Here is a 25,844-nt window from a genome sequence, read left to right as displayed (position 1 = left end):
TAGTCCTAGGGATCTCCGAAACCCATCTTCCGCCAATCTAACTCTTTGAAATCCTGTTGCATCAGCTTTATAATCCCCTCATCCATCTCCCTATCTTGGATTCTTTTTTATAGCGCTCCACTCCTTCATCCTCTGCAATCCCTGAGATCTTAAGCTTGCTTCCTCTTGTGCCTCTGATTCTCCCTTTATCATTCTCCCATAGTGAGAGTTTGAGCTAATTCAGCCCCTTCTCTTTGCCAAACCTGTGTCTTAGCTCATCTCAATTTCTTGTACTTTTCAAGAAGTCGTCGAGCCTCACTTTCTCTCCCCGCCGCCTTCTTGAGGGGGCATCTTGCAATCCATCCTCTAATCATTTGCACAAGCCTAAGCAAGCTTAGAACCTTCCTAATCAAGTCCAAGTCGAAATTGCTCTCATCACCCTCAAAATATCTCAACCATAAAACTTTATGAAGTCCACTAGGTCATAAATGACTCTTACAAGCCCTTTTATTGCTCTTACAAGTCATTATGAGGGTCTTTATGAAGATTTTATCTCTTGAGCCTCCTTTGTTGACTCATCCTTCCCCTTTCCTCCATCCTCTCACCATGTGACATGTGTCACTCCTTGATTGGCTATAAAGAAGCACAATCCATGTGCTCTCCTCTCATGCAATCTGAGCCTTCCATAAGCTTTTTCCTATCCTTGCATTTTAGCCCTCAATCCCTCAAGCCTCTTGCCTATAAATTGGATCCTTCCCCTTTACAAAATAACACAATCCATGAAGTAAAGTTATAATGCCATTTTGAGAAGCCATTTTACATCCAAACCATTCACTCACATCCAAATTCTAACTCCATTTGAAGCCCTTTTTGAAGAATAAGCTTGAGCATACATCTTATCTATTTAGACAAAGCTACTCAACAAGAGAGCTTCTCATTGAGAGAGCCCATTAATGGCTCATATTCTCAATTGAGAGTTCATCTTAGTCTATCTTGAAGTTTATGAATTTTGTTTACTTTGTAGAAGCTTTATTTAAATTTGGTTTCTATTAGCATACTAACATTGCTCATATACATTTTTGGTGCATCTGCTTTATAATCCCCTCATCCATCTCCCCATCCTGGATTCCTTTTATAGCGCTCCGCTCCTTCATCCTCTGCAATCCCTGAGATCTTAAGCTTGCTTCCTCTTGTGCCTCTGATTCTCCCTTTATCATTCTCCCATAGTGAGAGTTTGAGCTAATTCAGCCCCTTCTCTTTGCCAAACCTGTGTCTTAGCTCATCTCAATTTCTTGTACTTTTCAAGAAGTCGTCGAGCCTCACTTTCTCTCCCCGCCGCCTTCTTGAAGGGGCATCTTGCAGTCCATTCTCTCCTTTTCTGCTCTAGCCTTGGGCATCTTATTTTCTTATCTTTGATGCCATGCCACTTGCGGCATCACATCAAAGAGGGGCAAAATGTAGACACCTAAAAACCTTTAAAAAATAAAGTATTTTTATTTTCTGAAAAAGTCCTGATGACATCATCATTTATTAATTAATTATTTAATTAATTAATTAATTAATTTTTATGCCATTAAATCCCTTTATCTTAATTAAAAATATTTAATTAAGGAATCCCTCCTAAAAATGTTTAAATCTTATTTAAACATTATTTCCTTATTTATTAATTATTTAATTAATAAATTGACCAAAAATCCTAAAATAAATTAAAAAAAAATTTTTTGCCCAAAACTTGGCCAATTTCCTTATGACCAATAACCTCTTCCAAAATCTTCTAATCCTTCTTTAATTTTGATTAAAGGTTAATCCCATCATTTCCTACCCCTAATCCCAACTCAAAATATTTAATTAAGATTAAATATTAATCCTCATGTTTATTAAAAAAAGTTTTAATAAATATCTCCTCAACCCAAACCCTTGAAATAAATAAAACTTTATTTATTTCCTAAAAATCTAATTTATCCTCATCCTAAGAAGTTCTAGACTCTTCTAGAAAGTCTTCATCCTCATCCTAGGTAATTCTAGACTATTCTAGAAAGTCTTTATCCTCATCCAAAATCTAGACTCTTCTAGAAGATGTCTTTAAACCTAATCCTAATCTCCTCCTAACCTTGTCACATTCCCTAAACATGGGTTAAAACTTACTAACCCAAGCCAAAGTTAACAAATATCTCCTCCTTCACCCACCCTCATTAAATGCCATCCACTTGCCTATCCCTAAGCTAATCTTAAACCATCCTAATCCATCCTCTAATCATTTGCACAAGCCTAAACAAGCTTAAAACCTTCCTAATCAAGTCCAAGTCGAAATTGCTCTCATCACCCTCAAAATATCTCAACCATAAAATTTTATGAAGTCCACTAGGTCATAAATGACTCTTACAAGCCCTTTTATTGCTCTTACAAGTCATTATGAGGGTCTTTATGAAGATTTTATCCCTTGAGCCTCCTTTGTTGACTCATCCTTCCCCTTTCCTCCATCCTCTCACCATGTGACATGTGTCACTCCTTGATTGGCTATAAAGAAGCACAATCCATGTGCTCTCCTCTCATGCAATCTGAGCCCTCCATAAGCCTTTTCCCATCCTTGCATCTTAGCCCTCAAACCCTCAAGCCTCTTGCCTATAAATTGGATCCTTCCCCTTTGCAAAATAACACAATCCATGAAGTAAAGTCATAATGCCATTTTGAGAAGCCATTTTACATCCAAACCATACATTCACATCCAAATTCCAACTCCATTTGAAGCCCTTTTTGAAGAATAAGCTTGAGCATACATCCTATCTATTTAGACAAAGCTACTCAACAAAAGAGCTTCTCATTGAGAGAGCCCATTAATGGCTCATATTCTCAATTGAGAGTTCATCTTAGTCTATCTTGAAGTTTATGAATTTTGTTTAGTTTGTAGAAGCTTTATTTAAATTTGGTTTCTATTAGCATACTAACATTGCTCATATACACCCCCTACTAGATACGATTGGAGCTTCGCCAATGCATGCATGATAGCAAGCATCGTGTCATATATGGAGTAAAGTCTCTTTGCATCCCTAAGCTTCCAACTCTCATAAGCAATGGGATGCTTGTTCCACATCAACACGGCTCTAATGCCCTCACCAAATGCAGCACACTCCAATACAAATGGCTGCATAAATCTTGTAATGCAAAGATTGGGCAAGATCTCATCACTTTCTTGAGTTTATCAAAAACTTGTTCAGCCCCATCTATCCATCTAAAAGCTCCACTTCTTAACCCATTTATAAATTGTTTATAACTTTATAGTATCTCCATAAATGAAAGATGCCTCGTAACTCTTCGAGACTCTTTAGTGGTGGTCACTAATACTTCATTAAGTTTTTAAATCAAGCATAACTAAATGAGAGCTCAAATATCAATTCTTCTCTCCAAAATTGCTTTTCGTAGAGCTCTCAAAATAGAACATTGACCTTTATTTCCCTTCAACCTTGACATCCACTTTGGAGGCAATAAAATAGTAATATCTTATAATATTACAATAGCTCCATATATTGGCTTCCCCTTAAAGAAGTTCATTTCTTTCATTTTAAAACAACTTAAAGTCCACACTTCATTACGTGATGATCAAGGGGATATCTTGTGAACGCATTATCCTCACTTAAGTTATAAAATAAATTTATTATGCACTTTGATAAAAGTGAAATATCTCTTTTAAAACATTAGAACTCACCAAGACCAAAATAGGAAAGTATTGCATTCAGCTAAAGGAGAATGGAAGCCAAGAAAAAGTGTTAAAAATAACACTTACTAAAATAGTCATAACTATGCAAAGCTTGAAACTAGAGATACTACATATTAATGTTGTGGGGAGACCAAACCTAAAACTAATTGTCAAAAATAGTGGTTACTATAAATAGTAACTTCTTAAATAGCAATAATTAAAATAGTAACTCAGCCAACACTACCAACTAATTAATAAGTGTCCAAAATCATACTTAGTAAAAACTAAGTCGAGAACAAATTGTCAAAACTTATTCTAATAAGTGTCGTTCATTTCCATTAATTTGTCTAAACACATGGCTGACATCGAAATGCCCGTCTGACCTTGTTGTGCCAACCTAAAAGTCAATATGAGTTGTACTACAAGAGAACCAAAAAATGGGGGCATTATAAACTACCAAGCAATATCTACAAAAATGAAAAACTAATAGGATCCATTCTAGAGATGCAAACTTCAAAAGAAGACAATGGTAGCCTTCTTTTTCCTACAAAAGATGCACATCTTTTACAAAGGGTATTTCAAAATAGTGTAAGGGACAATCTAAGCTTCTATTCAATCTAATTAATCACCATAGTAGTATAGATGAGGTCCCTAAAAGCATACACATATTGACTGTAAAAAGGTCATTGTACTTATGCCAATGGACTTCCTTTTACCCCCCATCAACTCACCATTCTAGTAGGAAATATTAAGTGGGGGGGAAGGCCCCTAAAGGGCATACATGATTTAGTTATGAAAAGGTAAACATGAAATTATTGGTGAAGGAAATAAAATATGAAGATATTTCATTATAGCTCCTTTGGGATCCTTTTGCTAAAACATGGGTTCAATTGTTTTGATCATATATGAAATACTCATCGAGTAGTGAAAAACTTGCAAGTTTCTATGCTCAGCAAGTATTTATGCCATTAATTCAACAAGTATTTAGAGAGTTTGTAAAAAAAACTTGGTGATTTTTCATGAAAAACTCGGCCATGGCATAATAAACAACCCAATTTGCCAAAAAGTGAGTTCCGTATCATTGCTTTGAGGCTTGGGATGCAATCGGAGCTCATTTGAGACCTTCCACATGAAGAAGAGGAACAAATTAACTCAGAATTGCCTCGATGACCTTGTATTTATGCATGATAATCTTAGGTTACACAAAAAGAAGGTAGAGGAAACACCAACTAGTCCAATCGATTTTGATGATGTAGATCTTTAAAGTGATTGAACATCACATGAGAAAAATCCATTGATTACAGAGGATCAGATCTATGATTTGGAGAGGCAAACTATTAAGGAGGGGGTTGGATTTGGATTCGCACTGGATGGTGTACAGGGTGAGGAGCTTGAGGATAATGATGAGTCATTGTCAATGCTGGCAACATCTAGATCCAAGATGGAGGTCAAGCTATGGCCAGTCACACCAAACAAGGAGGCATACCCAAAGCGAACTCCTAGGACTGGACCCTCAACCTCTCCTTCAGATTTTACTACAGCTGGCAAGATGACGATAGTAAACTGTTTTGGTGTTAAATTTACTTATATTTTTACAAAAACAGCTTGCTATTTTAATATTTCTTCAGACTATCAGGCATCCAACCATCAACAATCCACATGAGGATGCCATTTTGCACCCAATCTGCATTTACAAATAATCAAATATATTTAGATTGGGCTTGATTGTTTTGTGTACTCATTTCACTCTTTAGATGCATCTCCTTATTGAATTTTGCAGAAAAAGGGAAATTCTAATTGAATTAAGCAAATTATTTGAGTTGCTAGGATTTTGCATAGTTTTTTAAAGGCCTTGGGAAGTTTTTTTCTGGCGATTTTTTCAACTATGGTTTTGATGGATGAAAAGATTGTGCGAAAAATGCCTTTATGTTGATGTCTCAGTAGTGTGCATCAAAGGGGTAACTGACTGTGATAAGGTGAAAGATGTAGACTTCACCAACATCCTCAAAGAATTTAATGAGAAGGTGGGGCCTCAAAATGTTGTTGAAGTAATAGTAATGGGCAAAAAGAAGTGCAATGAGGTTTTTATTTGAGGCAAGATACAAACACGGATTGGAGACCATGTGCTGTTTACTCACTCAACTCAATATTGCAAAAGCATGGCACAGATATAAAGTGGAAAACAAAACTCCACATTAAGGCTAATGAAATTCAAATAGTTGTAAGTAATACCATATGTCCATGACAGTGTTGAAGGTTAGTTTTTGAAAACTTAATATTTTATATTTCATTTACTATAATTTTATACCTTAAAATTTTATTTTTTTTCAGACCATATACTTTAATTTTAAAGCAAGTAGATGAACTTTTAACTTCAAATTTTATTAATTTATTTTAAGCTCTTTTTATCAACATATGGTGACTATATTTTTCGATGATATAATGATCTCTCTCTGGTAGAGCATTTGTGACCAATTTCATCAGGCTCTAAATATTGTTTATGTTTATTTTAATTTAGACCATCTCATTAGTTTTATAAAACAAAGTAGATGAAGTCTTAACTTGGAATATTTTAATTTGATTTAAATTTTTTTATCAAAATATTGTGACTATCTCTTTCAGTGATATAATGATCTCTCCCAGTGTAGAGAGAATCTAATGTTGGGTGTCCAGTGTTGCCCCAGACAGTTCAAGAAAATCATAAGGCTTCATAAAAGTCAATATTGAAGCTGATGGACTGTAGTGCAGACCGGCCAGCAAGAGTTTTGTATACTGATCGCAAGTTACCAATAAGTTTGGCTCGAGTCTTGCAGAAATCTTACATGTATTTTTCTGGACCAGCTTAAAACTAAATAAAAGTTTATTGAAATTCATAAATTCTTCAGTGAGATTGTAATTCATTGGCCACTGATATGAGACCTTCAATTAAATCTACAAATATTTTTAAAAATAATCGAAACATATATAAATTGACCCTACTCTGCTTCACATAAAGTATCTCTACTGAAAGCAATTCAGCCTATTCCTTCCATCTATCCTCATTTTTTCTCTTAGATGTTGCACATTGGATATTGATGGCCTAAATACAGGCTGCCTAATCGTATTTATAGTTTTCTGCTTTATAACATGGCACAGAAATGTATGGGTAAGAATTGAACAAAATGAAATTCATTTGGATTTACCTTACAAAGTTTACTCAAACTAGGGCTGTAACAAGTAGGCTTATTCTGGTACCGAAATATGAATGCTGTGTCTATGACTCTTGCATGGTCTATTCTCAATGCTGTATAAGACAAAAGCTATTATTAGTATACAAGGCAATATTTTAACAAACAAGTATACCAACAGAGATTAGTCACACCATAGCAGTGATAAAGAAGCCCCCTAAATAAAATTCTGTTCATACCAATGGTATCAACCCTTTCTCACCATTCAAACAAGAGTTTATCTAAGCCTTATTGTAATATAACAAATAATTTATCACCTTTGTCTGGTTATCACTGAGATAGCATACCTTGTAGGTCATTATATAAACTGTGACCAACCAATATCATGTCCTCCTTGATTAATCTCTTAAGTGTTTTCTGCAGCATACAGTTGTGTTAATCAAATGTTCAAATGACAGAATTACAACTCCAAATAACTTATCAAGTCTATTACCTGTATATCTTGTAAACTGCAAGTCACATCATTAAGATCTTCAGCAATAACTCCAGTTATTGATGTCATATAATCCACCACATGCTTTGAAGGTTTCACAAAACTATCAACCAATGTCTGCAAATGAAAACCTGACGGTCAGGAAAAGGTGCAAGAAAATGAAATTTTCATCAAAGAACCTTGCAACTTGCATTAAGAATAAAAATAAAAATAAGCTCAAAGCTACCAACAAGATTTTTATATCTATTACCTCTAAATTCTCGTTTACTACACAAACTTGCACAACTTCCTTTGTCCCATCTTCACATTGAACCATTTCACAGTCAATAGCTATCATTGTTTCTGCACTGCTTGCCTCAGGTAATTTCCCCAATTTTGTTGTCAACCATCCCTGAAATAATTCATAATGATGTTTATAACAATTTCAAAATGAAGACACCAATAACATGTTCCAAAAGCTTGAGAACTGACTTGTTCAATATTTGAATAAATAAGCAACACAGCAGTCAATACAGGAATGCAAGATAATTTTAGGTTTCAACATTTAATACTATACTATGAAGTTGTCTCCTGACATGGAATACGATTGGCTGAGCCTAGATTTTCTGACATTGTTATTTTGCAACTCAACATTTCAATCATAATGCATGTGAACTACCTTGCAGAAAGACAATGGGGAGGATTCTAATGATTTATAAAAACCATCACCCAAAAAAATTGTTTTTGCCACATGTACAGGAACGTCCCTAATCTACTTAAGGCATTCAAAGAACAACTTAATGCCATCCACATCAATGTTTCTTTAATAATTGGAAGTAAAAAAATTGTTTTGTGGGTGAGAGTGGATAGTAAGGAAGTGGAAGCAAATATTTATATTTTCATGATTGTTCATAACATAATAAAATAAAGATCTTTGTATTTACAATTTCATATTTAAATTTCAGTGTTCACTTAATTTTAGATTTCAGTGTTCTGCAGTTAACAGTCAATGTTCAATGTAAAAGATGTTATAATTGTTCTTTGAATTTCAACGTTTCAAAATGTTTAGTGATGTTTAACAGTTGAATTACAATAGATGGTACAACCCAAATTTTGCTACATTGAGAATAATTTTAGCTGTTGGAAATTCATGTAAAGTTAGTTGTTGGGTAAAGTTGTTGAAATAATTGTTCACGTGAAATTGATCTATCAGTGAAGTTGTTGAGATATTTTGATTCTTGTGAAATGGAATTTCGGTTATTAGTTATTGTTTCTTGTGACATGTTTGTTAGCCATTATGATGAGAATTGAAAAATGAATATCTTAGAAATTGGAAATGTTTATGTGATATTTTATTATTATTTCAAATTATGAAAATATGTTATTACCCATAACCATTTCCATTTTGCAGGAGCACGATGAAGGGGGGAAGTGTTGCCAAAATGATAGTTAGGAAGGGGACACCCAAATCCACTATTAACCATCAGGTATGTAATCTAACCACTTGGACCAAGGATAAAACGGCTAGACAAGCAAGAAAGTACAAAGGATGACCATGAGCTAAATTAAAAACATTATAAAACTCAAATAAAAATTAATACCTTCATGATATGGTTGAGTCCTTGTTATGCTATCATGTCTTAGTATAATAATATCGTGTCTATACTCATACTTGTGTGGGTATAAAATGTGTACGTATGTATACACAAACACACACACATGCGCATATATATATATATATATATATATATATATATATACATGTATATATATATACATGTGTGTGTGCGTATATATATATACATACATATATATATATATATATGTATATATATATATACATACATACATACATATATATATATATATATATATATGTATATATACATGTATATATATACATGCATACTAAGGCTACTCAAACAAGCATGAATATAAAGGGGCGACATTAATATACTACAGCATGAGAAAAGATGTTGCTGCCACCCTTATTCTTTATTTTGAACCATTGCTATGACTTCTTATTTATTTAATTGCCTTGAGTGGACACCCTTATTTCTTGTCGCCTTTCTATCATCGGGCTATAGTCTCTTATTTTCATTATTAAAAAAATGTATTTGAAAGGTTGTATAAACGTTTCCTTGCCACCTCAGTCTTGGCATAATTGAGCATGCACACGGGTGATCCTTGCCTATCCTTGCCTATCTTGCTCACTCTGTTTGTTGCATTATATATTCTCTTCTCTCACCCGCTCAGGCGTTCATATTTTTCCTACATTTCGCACCACAGAATCCTTCCTTGTTCAAGCTAATTTGTCTCTACTCAATCCCAAGTAAGAGGGTGATTGTAATCGGCGGTTGTGTTATGTCTATGCCAAAGCTTGTGAATTCATTCAGTGTTCCTTTTTGGAAGCCATTGGAAGCTTGGTAGCACAGGCGGGTGCTCTATTCATAGTTTCTCAAGTCGTGCCAACTGAACAGGTCATGCTCTACGTTTACATACAGTACATCATGCTTATGTTTTGAAATCTAAACTTGTCGTTTGCTTCTTAGAGTCAGCCCCTATATTTGTTTGAAATTCCAGAATCCAATTTCTTTATTTTGAAGCATTCTTTTGATTGTTGAAATGCTTTGCCTGTGATAAGCATTTTGAATTCAAAAATACATATGTTTTTGTCATGAGTGTTGACCCATATGCAGATATGATTAATATATCTCTGAGATGGTATACTGCTTTATATGATAAAATACCAATCAAAATGATGGCTTAATTCACTTATGATGCGATTGACCAAAATGGCAAATTTATGCCTTGAATGTTAGAGGGTTAAGGTAGAGCATCGTTATCCAACTTGGCTATTACATCCAAAGTTCCATAATGGAATGGCAAATAATTAACATGGATTTTATTCAAGGGTTACCCATGACTCGAAACAAACATAATACCATTCTAGTGGTTGTGTATAGGTTGAGTAAGGTGGCTCACTTTATACAAAGTAACCTAACAGATGGAGCATCAGAGATTGCTCACAAGTTTTTAAGAGAGATTTTTAGAGTCCACAAAATTCCAGAGAAGATTATCTCCGATAGAGATGCCAGGATAACATCTAGATTTTGGCAAACCTTATTCTCGGCCTTGGGAACCAAATTGAATATCAGCTCTGCTTATCACCCTGAGACCGATGATCAGATACAAAGGGTGAACCAAGTACTAGAGTACCTCATTAAGGGTATATTGTATGGATCGGTAGTACCAATAGCAAATTGGTGTAGAGGCACCTAAAGTAAAATAAAAATGGAGGTTAAACACCTTAATGTGAGAGATCTAAATTGATTTGAGTCATAATTTTGGTTTATGTTGGGTTTATTCAGAAGTTGTAATGTGAAAATGCATAAAGTGCATAAATGTTGTCATAGTTGCATAATTATTGAAAGAATGTAAGGAGATGTTTAAAAGGTGGTTTGGAAGTTATAACCAACCACAAAAACTATAAAAATGGATGTATGGTCGAACCAAAGCATTAATGGAAGGAAAGAGATACATTTGAAACAAATTTGGTGAAATTGTGAGTTGTTATTTTGATTGGTTTTCATTTTTAATGTTGGTTCCAGGTCTTGTACGGTCATGTATAGCCTAGAAACTACGTAAAATCTGTATATATGGATAGAGTAGTGAATAACCTTTCTTTTGGCTTTGGTTTGGATTTATTTCATGTAGAAATGAAGGAGTTATGCAAGTTTTGGCAAAATTTGTTATTTTCAGATTTGAGAAGGCCCGACTACAGTAAGATTAGAAAGTTTGGTACGGTCATAATTGGATGAATCCAGAACTCTAATTGTATTTATTGGAAAGATATATGAACTATCTTTCCTTTACAATTGGTTTGAGTCATTTTCATTTAGATTTGTGTACGTTATGTTCATTTTAATGAAGACTGGTTTTTATAGATCTCCATTGAAGTTACAGAACACAATTGGTGCTTGTAGAATAATTTATGCATTGTAAGAATTAATGGCTTATAGATTCAGGAACTAGACTCATATAAGGTGTTATTTGAAATTATCTTGAGAAAGTTATTTGATGCCCTAGGCAGGGTTGCTGGTTTTACTCCCGATTTATGACAGAACATATGGGTCTTGGTTCAGAGCACATAATTTGTAATTTATTTATTGGATTGGCCTCAGCTTTGGATATGTTTTAAAAGAAATAATTTGGAACAAATCCTCCAAAGGATTTGGCAAGAAAATTTCAAGATTGAAACTTATGAATAATTTATTCGTGTATAAAAGTCAGATTATGTGAAGGAAGATATTGCCTTTATTGGTGTATAATGTTAGAGTTCTTTGTTGATCCTAATTCCTTGATGGAGTAACATACCTTTTGTGAATCCTAAGTTGAATTAGTGTTCCTTAAAGGTATACCAAAGGGCTCTGCATCAAAAACATATCTTCCATTAGTGGAATTTGCATATAACAATTCTTACCACTCTGCAATTAAAATTGCACCCTTCGAGGCTCTATACGAGCGTAAGCGTCGAACCCCTATGAGCTGGAACAAGATCGAGGACTGAATCATTGTCGAGCCTGAGATGCTTCTAGAAATGGAGGAACATGTAGTTTAGATCCGTCAGAGGCTAAAGGAGGCAAACGACCAACAAAAGAGCTATGCAGATGCAAAGAGGATCCCTAGAGAGTTAAATAGTAGGAGAAAAGGTTCTCCTAAACGTTAAGCTGCAAAAAAAACACTATCAAGTTCGGCAAGAACTCAAACTTGCCCCAAGATATGTGGGACCATTTGAAGTGTTAAAAGTCATAAACCTAGTAGCCGACAGAATAGCTCTACCTCTAGCCCTTGCAAGAATGCATAATGTGTTTCATGTATCATACCTTGTGAAATAGATAACCCATCATGAGTTTGTCATTGATTGGAATCTCTTGCAGGTGCGAGACCTAGGGGTGGTGGAAATAAAACCACTCAAATAGTTGAGGTGCATAAGTTGTGCTAATTTGTCTCTGCTCAATCCCAAGTAAGAGGGTGATTGTAGTCTGCAATTGTGTTCTGTCTATGCCAAAGCTTGTGAATTAATCTAGTCTTCCTTTCTAGACGTCGTTGGAAGCTTGGTAGCACAGGTGGGTGCTCTATTCATATTTTCTCAAATCATGCTAACTAAAATAGGTCATGCTCTACATTTACATACAATTCTTCATGCTTATGTTTTGAAAACAAAACTTATTGTTTACTTCTTAGAGACAGCCCCTATATTTGTTAGAAATTCCAGAACTAGAAGTGTTTATTTTGAAGCATTCTTTTGATTGCCAAAAAGCTTTGCCTGTGATAAGCTTTTTGAATTTGAAAATACATATGTTTTTATCATGAGTGTTGACCCATACAGAGATATGATTAATACATCTCTGAGATGGGATACTGGTCTATATGATAAAATAACAATCAAAACAAAGGCTTAATTCACTTATGATGCCATAGGCCAGAACTAGCATGAAGTATGGCAAATGTATAAGTATTCTTGAATCAAATATCATATAAGGAATCTCCCTAGTAAAGAGGACCAGCATGATCAAGATAAAGGGAGAGAGAGGGGGAATAATCCTACAATGAAAGAAAAATATAAAATCAGTATTAACATTTAAATACAGTAACTAAGTTAGCTCATGCAAATCTTTTGTATAAATTCTTGTTTACAAGTCGAGTAGTAGGCGATCAGGCATTTAAGTTGCCCATCCAAAATCCTTGGCCAAGGTGGTTAATGGCACGATTGCCACCATGATCACCAGAAGTCAGAGTGCTAGCAGTTGTCAAATGCACTGAATTGGAAAGTGTTTGCAGCCTCATCAACTAACTAGTCGACACTCTAACACCAAGTTGCTCAGTCGCTAGATAAGGGTGTCCCAAGCCAACTCCCAGGGTAGGGAGGGCCTTTCTCAATGAAGATTGTGTGGGGATACTAAAGGTCCGCGGTTGGGAGGTTATGCCCGTGGCAATGCTTCTCCTCTCTTCCAGATGCCAAGGCTTGCACAACATAGGATCATCAATTGCTTATTCTCTAGTAACCTTTCCACGTTCTTCACATTTCATTTGATAAATATGTTGCTTTCATGTATTTGAATATTTTCTTGAAGTCAAGAAATTAGTTTAGGAAATAAAAGTGAAATGGTAGTTATTAACTGAATGTCATGTGAATCTAGTAGCTAAACAGTTGTTAGTTTCTAATTGTTTGGAAATGTAAATTATAATTATCTCGTATTTTTCCTTCATGTTGAAGAGTAGAATAACTGATTTAATTGTATCTCTTTTCATTTGGTTAAGAAAATTGCTTTTCTTTTAAGATAATTGGTTATGTAGACTTCGGATTTTTAGTATGTCACACTAGATGCACTATAAAATTCAAACATATGTACATAGGCATTCATTGCTTGTGACTTACACAATGTAAACTCTAGGCACAGATTTAACTTCCCTGTATATCTATAAATGTAGTGTACACACATTGTATATATATATATATATATATATATATATATATATCCTCTCAATCTCCTGCAACATGATTCTTATAGCATTTAGAACTAGAGCAAGTTGTGACTAATGAAGTAAGGAAGCCAAGCATAGAGGACACTAACTAATTTGTGGAAGAAAAGAATTCAAAATAAAATTTAAAAAAGTTGTAGTGAGGACCGACACCTGACACCTGACATATTTCACAGAATGCTTTTCTTGGGTAACTGGTTGTGGTGTGTTTTTTCTCACAGTCGGAACACTATAGTTCCTACCCTCTTTTCGTCCTTCCTTGCTCGCCACCATTTCTTTCATCATCCTCATCATGTCTCTTTGAAATGCCTCAATTGTTTTGGATTCATTTTTGCTTCCTTCTGAACTCTCGCTCTCGCTTCCATGCCTCCTCCTTTTTGAGGTTTTGCTTTCACTTTCTATATCCATAGTGCGAGTACAGGAATCCTTGAAGGATGATGATTGTACTACTTTCATCTTCCTACGTAAGAATGGAATGAGCCCCTCAATAAACCATCTTTTCTTTAACCTATATGCTGGTTTATTTTCTAGTTTCTCCATTAATTCTTTCATCCTCAAACTATAGGCTCTTGTGGCTTTATTCTTCCCTTATCTCATTTTTTATATTTATGTTACTATCTTATCATCATCTCCTGAGTCTAAATTCTTCCTCAAAAGTTGTGCGAAGGTCCTTCCATGTAGCTTTCTTCCAAGCCTCTAAATCCATGTGCCAGTCAATGTTGATCCACCTTAGGGTAGCCAGGAATCCCATTAACCACTTGTCCTCATTGTTCTTCCCATTAGCCTACAATATGATTATGTGTGTTTTACAATGTCATACTAGACCATCTGATCCTTCTCCCATGAATCTAGGAATTTTTTGCTTGTCTATGGTTTCGTCCATCTTGGTTCTCCCAATCTCTCCTTGCGTATTCGTTCCTAACAGGATTACTTCTTGAATACTGGTCCCTAGCCCAACTACATCTCCTTTTCCTTGTAGTTCCCCCTCTGCATGACTAGAGTTTTGTTCTTGGATAGGTCGATGCTCTTTCTGACCAGGGGTTCCAAGGTTCGTCCACCCCTCCTTCCTTCCTGGTTCTTCTAAGATTGCCAAATTGGCTATTCCCCATATAATATTTTCAGTCTGATTCTCTTCTATTTGATTTCGCACCTGGAATTGGTTAATAAACCCTCTTAGATGGCAACACCTTTCTTCCTGGTCCCCATTATGTAGAATTTGTCGTAGGACAATTTCCCCCTCCCTTCTTCTTGCACTCACCTCAGGTCCTTATGTGAAATTAGGGGCACGAACTATTTTGCTATCTGAATGTCCTTGAATTTTCCCTCTCCTGGAGTTGACATGTCCTTTTTGCAAACTGTTGGACTACTTGTTGCCTTCTTCACTCTCTTTGCATTTCATCTCATTCTTCCTCCACTCGTACCAAGTTCCTTCCCAGTAACCAAGGTATCTATCCAAGGAATTCGAACACTACTGGTGAAACTAAAAGTTCGTCCCATACCGTGCTCTTAGGAACCGCTCTCTCTCGGGCTTCCTTTTGCACGTATTGGTCGACTAAAACTTCCCAAGCTTCCACCAAATATCATGTCACTTGATCTTCCCCATCGCTATATGTTAGTCGTACTTGTGGTAGGTCTGCCGATTACTCCATCTTGTCTATGACAAGACCTCTAGGCTCAACTTAGGTGCACCAAAAATGTAGGATGGTTGTAGTACAGTACACCAAAACATGAATCCAATATTACCAATATATGCAATTATTACCAATGATAGCTATATCAAGTATATACAAGGGAAAAATAGTATTCTTTTATTCATTACCAAAAACAAGTACATCATTCATGTTCAAATGTTCTTAACAAATGCTTGGTTGGTTTGGGAGGTCAACCAACACATCCCCTCGCTACCTAACTACCCAAACCCACCACTAAATATCTCTAATTACATTATTGTTTTATTATGCTCTACAATCGTTTGTAGCCCTAGTGCTATACATGGACCAAACCACCTCACTGATGTTGGAGAAGGTGGAGAGATGATAGTAAGGTAGGCAGGTGAGGTGGATGGGGGGCTAGTCGGGGATGTCGTAGAGGGTGGAGGTGTGAGATCAATGAGTTGATGTCATGGTGGGGGAGGTGGTAGGGGAAGAGGGTGCACTAAAAAGACTTGGAGGATTGTAGAAGATAGGTGCAAATGTAGTGCCTCCCATGTTTGCATTTTGTACTTTGTATTTTGGTTTTGAGAGAAACTTTGATACTCATGTTCAAGGACATTCGAGATGACCTGATGATCAAATACTATATTTTGATTTACCAGTATTGTAGATGTTAGATGCTATGTTGTTCAGTTTGATCATCTCTGCATGATGATGCTTATTGATCTGTCATGATGCTTTATGATGATATTTGGTTATTTTGTATTCGGGCATATACTCTGTTTATGATTATATAATGAATTTATTGGATTCTGGATACTTTGACTTGATGCTACGATTATTTACTTCATTCTTGCTTTGGGACGTTTTATGATGCAGTGAGTGATTTAAATAGATTATTTTTAATGTGATTAAATAAATGGTTATTAATGTGATTTAAAGCATTTATCGCTTCAGCTATGTTATTATATGCAATTGCACTTGATTGTGTTGTTCAGTGTGTAGGATCTATATCCCCGACAATGGCACATGGAATTAGTGATTCGGCTGTTCTTACCTAGCCAATGTCATCCCTATACATATTTTGTTTAATTGATTAATTAAACCCTCCCGTGATTTAATAAATCCAGACTCATTTGCATTATGTGATTAGACCAGTGAGCGTGTCTGTGCATTTAGAGGTTTGCAATTGTTGTGAAAGTTATTTTGGATTATTGTGATTTTATAGTTTAAGGAAATTTTTTTTATTGGATTTAACTATTTTAATTCCCGACAGCTTTGCCATAGTTGAATTCCACTTACTTGGAATAGCCTGTTTTTGTTTGGCTTGATTAAAGGTTTAACTAGGTGATCTAATTAATTACCCTAATCCTTTTATTCACTTGAAAAGTGAATATATATCCAAAAAGGAATTTTATTCCCCACAACTCACTTTTTGAAATAGAAAATTGAGAACAAATTCAAAATCCTCTTCAAGAGGAACTATTGTTTTGTTCGCTATAGGAGCTACGGGCATGGGATCGTGGCGAGGTTGGTCTCGTTGGATCCAGCTCGGGGAGACCTTGGATTGTTGTGACTAGAGTTTTTTATTTTACTGCTTGCATTTCTGTATTTGCCCTTTTGGTTGTCAGGTAGGGCTCTCCTATTTTACTATTTCAGCTCCATTTCTCGTTGCTAGCTCTACCCGGTTGGGCGAGTATTCGCATTTCCCTTTTTTTAAGGATGGGGGTTTGGGGTTTTGCACCGTTATGTTGATCGTTTTTGCATACGGACTCCGAACCCAGATTTTATTTGATATTTGTGGCTTTTGTACCCAAAGGCAAAATGGGTTTTAATTTCGAAATTTTTGACTTTTTGGGTTTTCACCTCAATTTGTCTGCCACCTGATTTCTCAATATTGCTTAGCACTGCAGTTGGTTGTGAATCTAGATTATCCGTAGGGATATCTTTCCGACCTTTGTTTTATTTCATTGCATTGGGATTGCATGCCTTCCTAGACTTCGACAGATCAAAGATTCTAGGTTTCAAATTGTCTTACTTTCATAGTCAGTAGATCGCATCATTAAGTAGTGACGCTTGGAGATCGTTGGATTTGTGGATCATTTGGTTAAGTCTTCCGTTGCGATCTCTTGATCGATTGCATGTTGATGTGTTTGATTTCATGCTTATTCTTTTGAAAAAAAAATGTATTGGCTTTTATTTATCATTGTTCCAAGGATCTCCAGGCGAGGCATTACAACAAAGGGATCTACATTGTCTCGATGAAAAGGTGCTTCTTATGATGAAGAAAGCGACAGTAGGAAAGTTTCAGTTGGGTATACGAGGGGGTATGAATAGATGGTGTCGTGCAAATAGAGCAACGGAATGACTACCACTCCTTGTCGAAACAATGGTTCATAGGACAAGTGTTCTAGCATTTGGGGTTGTGGGCAACAAGGGTAATGGGGTGTGGTAAGGCAAGGAGAGCGCACTCCCAAATGGCAATAACTAGATAGTTAAACACAATTAAAGCAGACCCAGTGGCGATGAAGGGATCAAGGGGAATGAGTCATCTAAGATTGAGGGTGAAGATCTCTGCGTCGCCACCATCAAAGAAGATGGAGGTGTGGGTGGCAAGCGGCTTTGGGTGGGAAGGGGTGAGAGGGATGAGGCGGCTTGGATGACACAGTCCAAGAGGGTGTGGTCAGCTAGGGGAAGGTGGGAGATGGTGAAGCGGCAAATGTACAAAATGAAAGAGGTGCAAGAGAGAGCATAGTCCACAACACTAGCACCCCCACAATGAGGCCAATAGGGGAATGAGCTAGAGCCAAGTAGGCAAGAGAGACCGTTCAAGATCACCAAGCCCGAGGACTTACACAACCACAACAAATGATGACCATATCTAGTGAGGCGTACCTCTTTGTCCTCCGAAGTATGATGTAATCCCAAAGTGAACAAATTAATATCATAAGTACAAATTGAAACCCTAACCCAGTCGTGAAGGGGGGTCTGACGGTCTCTAGTTCGTTCATTTAAGTCCCCTACGATGATAATGTCCCCCACGATTGAGAATCGAGGTGCAATCATTAAATCCCCGTAGGGATCATCATCTTGTGGATTGTGTATAGCATTTGATGATGAGGCTAGAAGAAAGTAACAAACTACAATGAAGATGTCTCTAGAGTGTGTAGCTACCTGGTCGATACAAATCCACCTAACTTTGGCTAAACTGTCAAAGTAAACCTTAGAAATTGCACCCCAACGGTTGTCCTTGACTAAACAGGCAACTCCACTAAAACCCTTGACACTATTAGAGCTATTGACCTCATCCCTAAAAGCTAATAACCACTGAAAACTGGTGACCCCAGGAAGGAACAAATGGAGCTCTCAGAATTGTCGTCACTAAAAGAATATCGCTCGACCCCACGACATCCAAAACAAGACCTAGCAAGGACCACAGTGTACCATTACCATTCTGACAGTTAACAAGCAAGGACTGACTATGAGCCTCCCCCCATGCCTAATTACCTTCATGACCGTCATTTGGCCTTGGAGGCCAACCTCGAATCCCACCTTGGAGGAAAGTTATCCTGAATCATTGCCTTCAAGTTTCTAATCAATGCTCACTTGCCCTCCTAACGAGAAACCACAATGAGAGCACAAGCTAGTTTTAAGTTCAATAACTTGTGATTTGGTAAGATCCTCATTGAGATAAATCTTTCAGGCTAACAGGAATAGTTTCCTGAGTGCCCTGAGAGCACGCAATCTATCTAAGGATTTGTGGAATTTGTGGAATTTGTGGAACAAGGTGGAGTCATATCCTACCTAGGCCCTATCAAGAGAAATATTCAAGAGCATATACAGCATCAAGAGGCTCTATGGTGGAAGGCAAGAGGCCACGAACTTTCATATTCAGCTCCCTGGCCCTTATGGCCCTTTAGTATGTAAGTTTATAATGTACCAAAGCTTCCACACCTGCAAAATGAGGGTGGGTTTCCTCATTGCAAACCACTGCCCAAGTTTGAGTTGAGACTCAATATCATATTTCAATGAGTTTTGCTTGTTATCCAGTTCCAACAGTTCGTCTTAGATATTTTTGATGTCAACATATTGTAGGCTCAAGCCTACTAGTTGTTTGAGACCAGCAATCTCTGTTGTGGCAGAAGAAATTTTGGTGGAGGTGTTTGCTATCAAAATTTGATTCAGATACAGTTGTTTTACTTCCGAACAAGTCTGGTCCCAAGCAATGCAATCAGTTAATGGGGAATATTTAGCAAACAAGGCACTGAGTGAGTCCCAAAGTATTTGGTTCTCTGTTTCTAGCTTGTCCACATTGTTAATTTTTGTAGCGAGAAAGTTGTCCAGCCCTAATTAAATAATTATTTATTTTACCGAGAACCTTGGTCAATTAAACAATTGTTTAATTATTAAATGCTTACAGCCAATTTAATAATGGTTGTTAACATTTATTTTATCTCAGCCAATGTCAGCCGTTGTTTTCTTTTCAACAAGAGTAGTGTAAAAAGGGGGCTAGGGGGCATTTGTAATCATCAAGTTCGAAGATCAAGCCTTGAAGATACATTTGTAATAATAGCAAATGTATTTGTAGTGTTAGCAGATCAAGTAGATGATCAAGTTTTGTCAAATCATTTGCAGTGATAGCAAATGTATTCGCAGTGAAAGCGATTAATCTTATAGTGGGAGCGAGGGCATAGTGTTAGTGTTGGGATGGCAGTGGGGGATATCAACGGAAGATATTGGGAGTTTGTCAGAGTTTTGCCAGTGAGAGGCAAGGAATTCTTTCGTAACTCTTATATTGCTGAGATTAATATATTTTCCGTCTGAAGAACTTGTTTTCCCTTAATGATACTACATTGTGTGAGTATCGTGAGCATTGGAGAATATTCATCATGTTCAAATCCGTAGAATATTTGTGAAGTTGCAATTGTGTTGTCATTCAATATTTGGTTGTGAATTAGTTTTCGACAGTTAAATAATCATTCAAGATAGAAGATTAATAATCAATGATTGTAATAATTATTTTTCACATGGTATCAGAGCAGTATTGAGGTTAAAGAAGCTGTGCCCTAGGAAAGAAATAAGGATTTATTAAAACCTAGTTTGATCTCTATAGAGTTTTTATTTCTTTAATCCCTTGAGATAGCTTCAGCTTGTTTGAGAGATCAGGACAGATTTGATGGTGCCTTGAATTTTGGTGTCTAGAAGGCCAAACTTTCTTTATTGTTGGAAGAGAATGGTATTAAGAATTATGTTACCAGTGTTGTACCTGTACCTACAGATGTGACACAGCTTGCAATATACAAGAAGGACGATGTCAAGGCTTGGAGGATAATCCCTGATGGTGTTAAGGATCATATTGTTCCACATATCTCGGAGCTACATAAAACGAAGAAGATGTGGTATGTCATTTTGAATCTATACCAGAATGCTACCACCAACAAGATGATTCTCAAAGAGAAGTTGAAGAATACCCGGATGAACCATGCTTAGACTTGTCAAAGACGAGTTAGCAACTGTTGGAGATAGCCCTATTGATGACGAGCTAGTGAGAATAGCCCTAAATGGGTTTACTAAGCAGTGGAGTATCTTTGTTCAAGTTGTCAATGGCCAAGACACCTTACTAAGTTGGGATCGACTATGGACTAAGTTCACTCAGGAGGAGTTTAGACTATGTCTTGTCAATGGGGCCAACAAGGGTTAGAAAAATGAGGTGGAAGAGAAAAACGTTGACCTAGCGAGAAAAAGGAAAGCAAAGAAGGGGTCTAACAAAGGATCAAATTCACAAAGTGAGAAGAAGGACCTTTATAAGGTCAAGTGCTTTGGTTGTCACGAGTATGGTCACTATGTCAGTGATTACCCAGAAAGGAAGAAGGAAGAGAAGCGGGTGGCAGCTTCAGCGAGTGCAAAAGAACTCTCTAGTAGAATGGAAAATGAGTCTGCACTCATAGCTTGTATGGTTAGCTCAACCTCACAGTGTGTTTGGTATATAGATAGTGGGACATCATTTCATATGACAGAAGTTAGAGAGTACTTCTCCAATTAAAAGGAGGAGAACACCAATATCCAGATTTCTATGGGAAACTTGTCCAAACTCAACCCAGTTGGGAAAGGAAATGTTCAATTTCAGAGGGAGAATGGAAAGATAATTCCACTTCATGATGTGTTGCATGTGTCAGGCTTAGGTATGAATCTGATTTATGTGTCTGCTCTTTGGGATAAGGGGTATATTGTACTCTCTAGAGGGACTCATGTGTTGATTAAGCATAAGGATTGGAAATCACCCATAACTATTGGAGTTAGGAGTGGTCACCTTTATAGGTTGCATTTTGATACTCCTAAGGCACTCATAAGGAGCAGTAATCTTAGATATCTTGGAGAGCTATGGCTGATGGGTGTTCCAAAGGTGAGCACAGAGCATGATGATGTATGCAAAGGATGTGTGTTGGGGAAGTTTGCGAAAGCATCTTTTCCAAGGAGTGATACCAAATCTGAGGGTGTTCTTGATCTAGTTCATACAGATGTATGTGGACCAATGTTGCCAAAGTCTCTTAGAGGATATGACTACTATGTTACTTTTATTGATGATTTCTCTAGGAAGACCTGGATATACTTCTTGAAGACCAAGGATCAGGATTTCAATCGATTCCAAGAGTTCAAGGTTCTTGTGGAGAATGCAATAGGAAGGAAGATAAAGGTTCTTCAATCAGACAATGGCGGCGAGTACAAAGGACACGTCTTCCAGGAGTTTTGTACCAAGGAAGGAATCGAGAGAGAGTGGAATGTTCCATACAATCCACAACAGAATGGAGTTGTTCCGAGGAACAACCGTTCTATATCAGAGGCAGCAAGAGCTATGCTATATGACTAAGACATGCCCCATTACTTATGGGCGGAGGCGTGTAGTACAATAGTTTACATTCAGAACAGGGTTCCACACAAGGTGCTAGGAAAGATGACACCAGAGGAAGCTTTCACAAGAAAGATGACACCAAAAAAAGCTTTTACGAGAAAGAAACCAAATGTTGGTCACCTCAAAATATTTGGGAGTTTGGCATATTGTCATATTCCAGGTGATACACGTACTAAGTTAGATCAGATTGCAAAAAAGGGGGTACTTTGTTGGGTAAAATAAAACCTCAAAGGCATATAGGATTTTTATTCTAGGGACTAGAAGAGTTATAGTCAGACGTGATGTTAAGTTTATGGAGTACAAGGCATTTAGAAGGTCCAAAGATTTGCCAGCAGATGATCAGAGTGAGCAGCCAACAGAAGCTCCAAGACCTAGTCAAGGGCAGCAAAGCTCAAGTACAGTTACTAGTACTAGCATTGACTCAGCTAGTGAAGATTCATAGAGTATGGAGCAACAGGTGCAACAAGAAATGCATCTAGAAGACTTAGAGGTTGATATTCCATCTTCTACAGTTAGCAACAGGAACCATGAGGTTCAATAGACACAAAGGGATACTCAAGAGTTTGTGGGATATCCTAGGAAGAGTACTAGACAGCGGAGACAACCAACCAAGTTCAATGACTATGTGGCATTAGTTAGTCAATTGATAGACGATGAGCCTTCTAGCTATCAGGAGGTTGCACAACATCAGGTATGGAGAGATTATATGGTTGAGGAATATTCCTCAATAATGTAGAATGATGTGTGGAAGGCAGTACCTAGACCAACAAATATAGCTTTTGCAGTGAACTCTCTTAGTCAGTTCATGGTTGAACCAAAGAGAGTGCATTGAACAGCGGCTAAGCATGTGTTGCATTACTTGCATCGTACAGTTGAGTATGGGATCAGACATGTTCGAGGTGAAGGAATCAGGTTGATGGGCTATACTGACGCAGATTGGGCAAGCAGTACGACAGACAAAAGGAGCACTTTAGGGTGTTGTTTTAGTTTGGGATCAGGAGTTTCTTCTTGGTTCAGTAGGAAGCAGAAGTTTGTGGCTCTGAGTTCAGCAGACGCAGAAAACATAGCAGCTAGGATGGCGACATGTGAAGCTATATGGCTTCGAAAGTTGTGACAATCAGAGTTGCATCAAGTTGTTTGAGAATCCAGTGTTTCATGATAGGTCATATAGACATCAAATATCACTTCATCAGAGATTGTGTACAAAGAGGGATTGTTCAGCTACAATACATACCTATAGATGAGCAAGTAGCAGACATTCTGACTAAGGCATTAGGGAAGGCTAAATTCATCTTCTTCAGGGATAAGTTGGGTGTCATGCACAACAACTTCCTCGCTAAGAGGGGGTGTTAATTTTTGTAGCGAGAAAGTTGTCCAGCCCAAATTAAATAATTATTTATTTCCAACAACCTTGGTTAATTAAATAAATGTTTAATTATTAAATGCTTACAGCCAATTTAATTATGGTTGTTAAAATTTATTTTATCTCAACCAATGTCGGTCGTTGTCTTCTTTTCAACAAGAGCAGTATAAAAGGGGGGCTAGAGAGCATTTGTAATCATCCAAGTTCCGAGATCAAGTCTTGAAGACATATTTGTAGCAATAGCAAATGTATTTGCAATGTTAGCTGATCAAGTAGGTGATCAAGTTTTATGAAATCATTTGCAATGACAACAAATGTATTCACAGTGAAAGCGAATAATCTTGCAATGGGAGCGATAGTGCAGTCTTAGCGTTCAGATAGCAGTGGGGGATATCAGCGGGAGATATTGGGAGTTTATTGGAGTTCTACCAGTGAGAGGCAAGGAATTCTTTTGTAACTCTCATATCAATAAGTAGGAGATAGTTTCCACGGCAAGTCAAATTGTGATATTGCTATCAGGATTTAACTGTGTGATTTTTGAGTCAAACTCATTGACCCATGTTTCATGAGTAGTGATTCAACATGAATCTGTCTCTCATGAAAATAAATGGAACACTTAACACTCATTGGATCTAGGTGATGCTCACAAGGGCTTTCTAATGAGTTTAAGGGGCTGTCTAATGAATGGTTCATAAGGCACAACACTTGGTGAAGGTTTTGCAAATGGGGTTGCAAGCTTTCGGTTTAACCATGGAGGAAACTCCGTAGTTAAGCGCGCTCAGGCTAGAGTAGTACTGGGATAGGTGACCTCCCAAGAAGTCCCGGTGCTTCACCCCTGTGGGCATCACCTAGATCCAATGAGTGCTAAGTGTTCCATTTATTCTCATGAGAGATATGGATTCATGTTGAATCACTACTCATGAAACATGGGTCAATGAGTTTGACTCAAAAATCACACAATTAAATCCTAATAACAATATCACAACTCTTATATTGCTGAAGATTAATATATTTTCCATCCAAAGAACTGATTTTCCCTTATGGGTTTTTCAAGGGACAATTTTGTCCGAAAATATTGTCATCGTGTTGAAATTTCTTTGTGCAGAATATTTGTGAAGTTGCAATTTGTGTTGTTATTCAATATTTGGATGTGAATTAGTTTTTGCAATAGTTATTTTTCACACACATGATCTAGAAGACCTTCAAACACAGTCCCCTCACATTGCTTACATTGCTAAGTGTGAAGAGGTGTTAACAATATTCCAACCTAGTCAGGTTCCATTATGAGCAGTGTAATGTTCCCGTTATAAAATAAATCATTAATCAAACTATTGTAATAGGCCGATTGATTTAATATATCTCGGACCCATTTTTATTTTTATTTCCGTAGTTTGTGTTGCCGTCGGCTATCTTTGTACACCCTCGGAAAGTTTTCCCCGACGGGTATTTAAGCATGGCTTATAGGTAGTCATTAGGTATGCATTTTGGATGATTTCTTTATACTGCGAAGTCCTACTAGAGTTCTAGTTTGTTCGCCATTTCAGAAATGAAAAATCTTCCCTATTTGGCTCATGCAGTTTCGATGGGACTCAACCCTCACCCTACTTCATTATTGCATGTAACTCTTCGCTCGGATCTGGCAAATCGAAGCACCGTCTTTTGGCAAATCTCACTGAATGTTTTGTGTTCTATTTTTCATTATTGTTTGGTATTATCTGATGAATTTGGATCTCTAAAGTTAGCTTGCATGATTAAGTTTTCTTTCTTCCATCCGCACACCCCTTCATCCTTTCGCACTTCAAAACATCTGCCAAACAGATCGATACATCACTAACAGCATACTCTGTTGCACAAGTTGCTCCTCCGCCACCACACGGCCACATAGCCCCTCCCGTACGGCCACATAGACCTCCCATACAGCCACATAGTCCTGCCCGTATGGCAATCTAGGCCTACCGTATGGCCCTCTCTTCCTACCATACGGCCTCCTTTGTGCGGCCATTTTGTCCTCCCCCCGTACAACCTATCCCACGTACGGACTCCACTATCCACCATGCCATA

General features: G+C 37.1%; 1 protein-coding gene across 1 annotated transcript in view; it reads right to left on the bottom strand.

The window, feature by feature from the left end:
* LOC149559029 (small RNA degrading nuclease 1-like) overlaps positions 1–25,844 on the bottom strand; it is a 139,089-nt gene that overhangs the window by 61,781 nt on the left and 51,464 nt on the right. The window contains exons 5-8 of the mRNA XM_089832987.1: positions 7,584–7,724; positions 7,334–7,450; positions 7,188–7,257; positions 6,856–6,956 (exon numbers count right to left, since the gene is read on the bottom strand). Of these exons, the coding sequence (XP_089689113.1) occupies positions 6,856–6,956; positions 7,188–7,257; positions 7,334–7,450; positions 7,584–7,724 (429 nt within the window). The remainder of the gene's footprint in view (positions 1–6,855; positions 6,957–7,187; positions 7,258–7,333; positions 7,451–7,583; positions 7,725–25,844) is intronic.

The sequence above is a fragment of the Cupressus sempervirens genome, chromosome 5 (genome assembly GCF_028749045.1).
Source record: "Cupressus sempervirens isolate cs-2001-9-10 chromosome 5, ASM2874904v1, whole genome shotgun sequence".
Lineage (NCBI taxonomy): Eukaryota > Viridiplantae > Streptophyta > Pinopsida > Cupressales > Cupressaceae > Cupressus > Cupressus sempervirens.
Note: the sequence above shows the minus strand (reverse complement) of the source record. Positions and strands in the feature narration are given on the sequence as shown.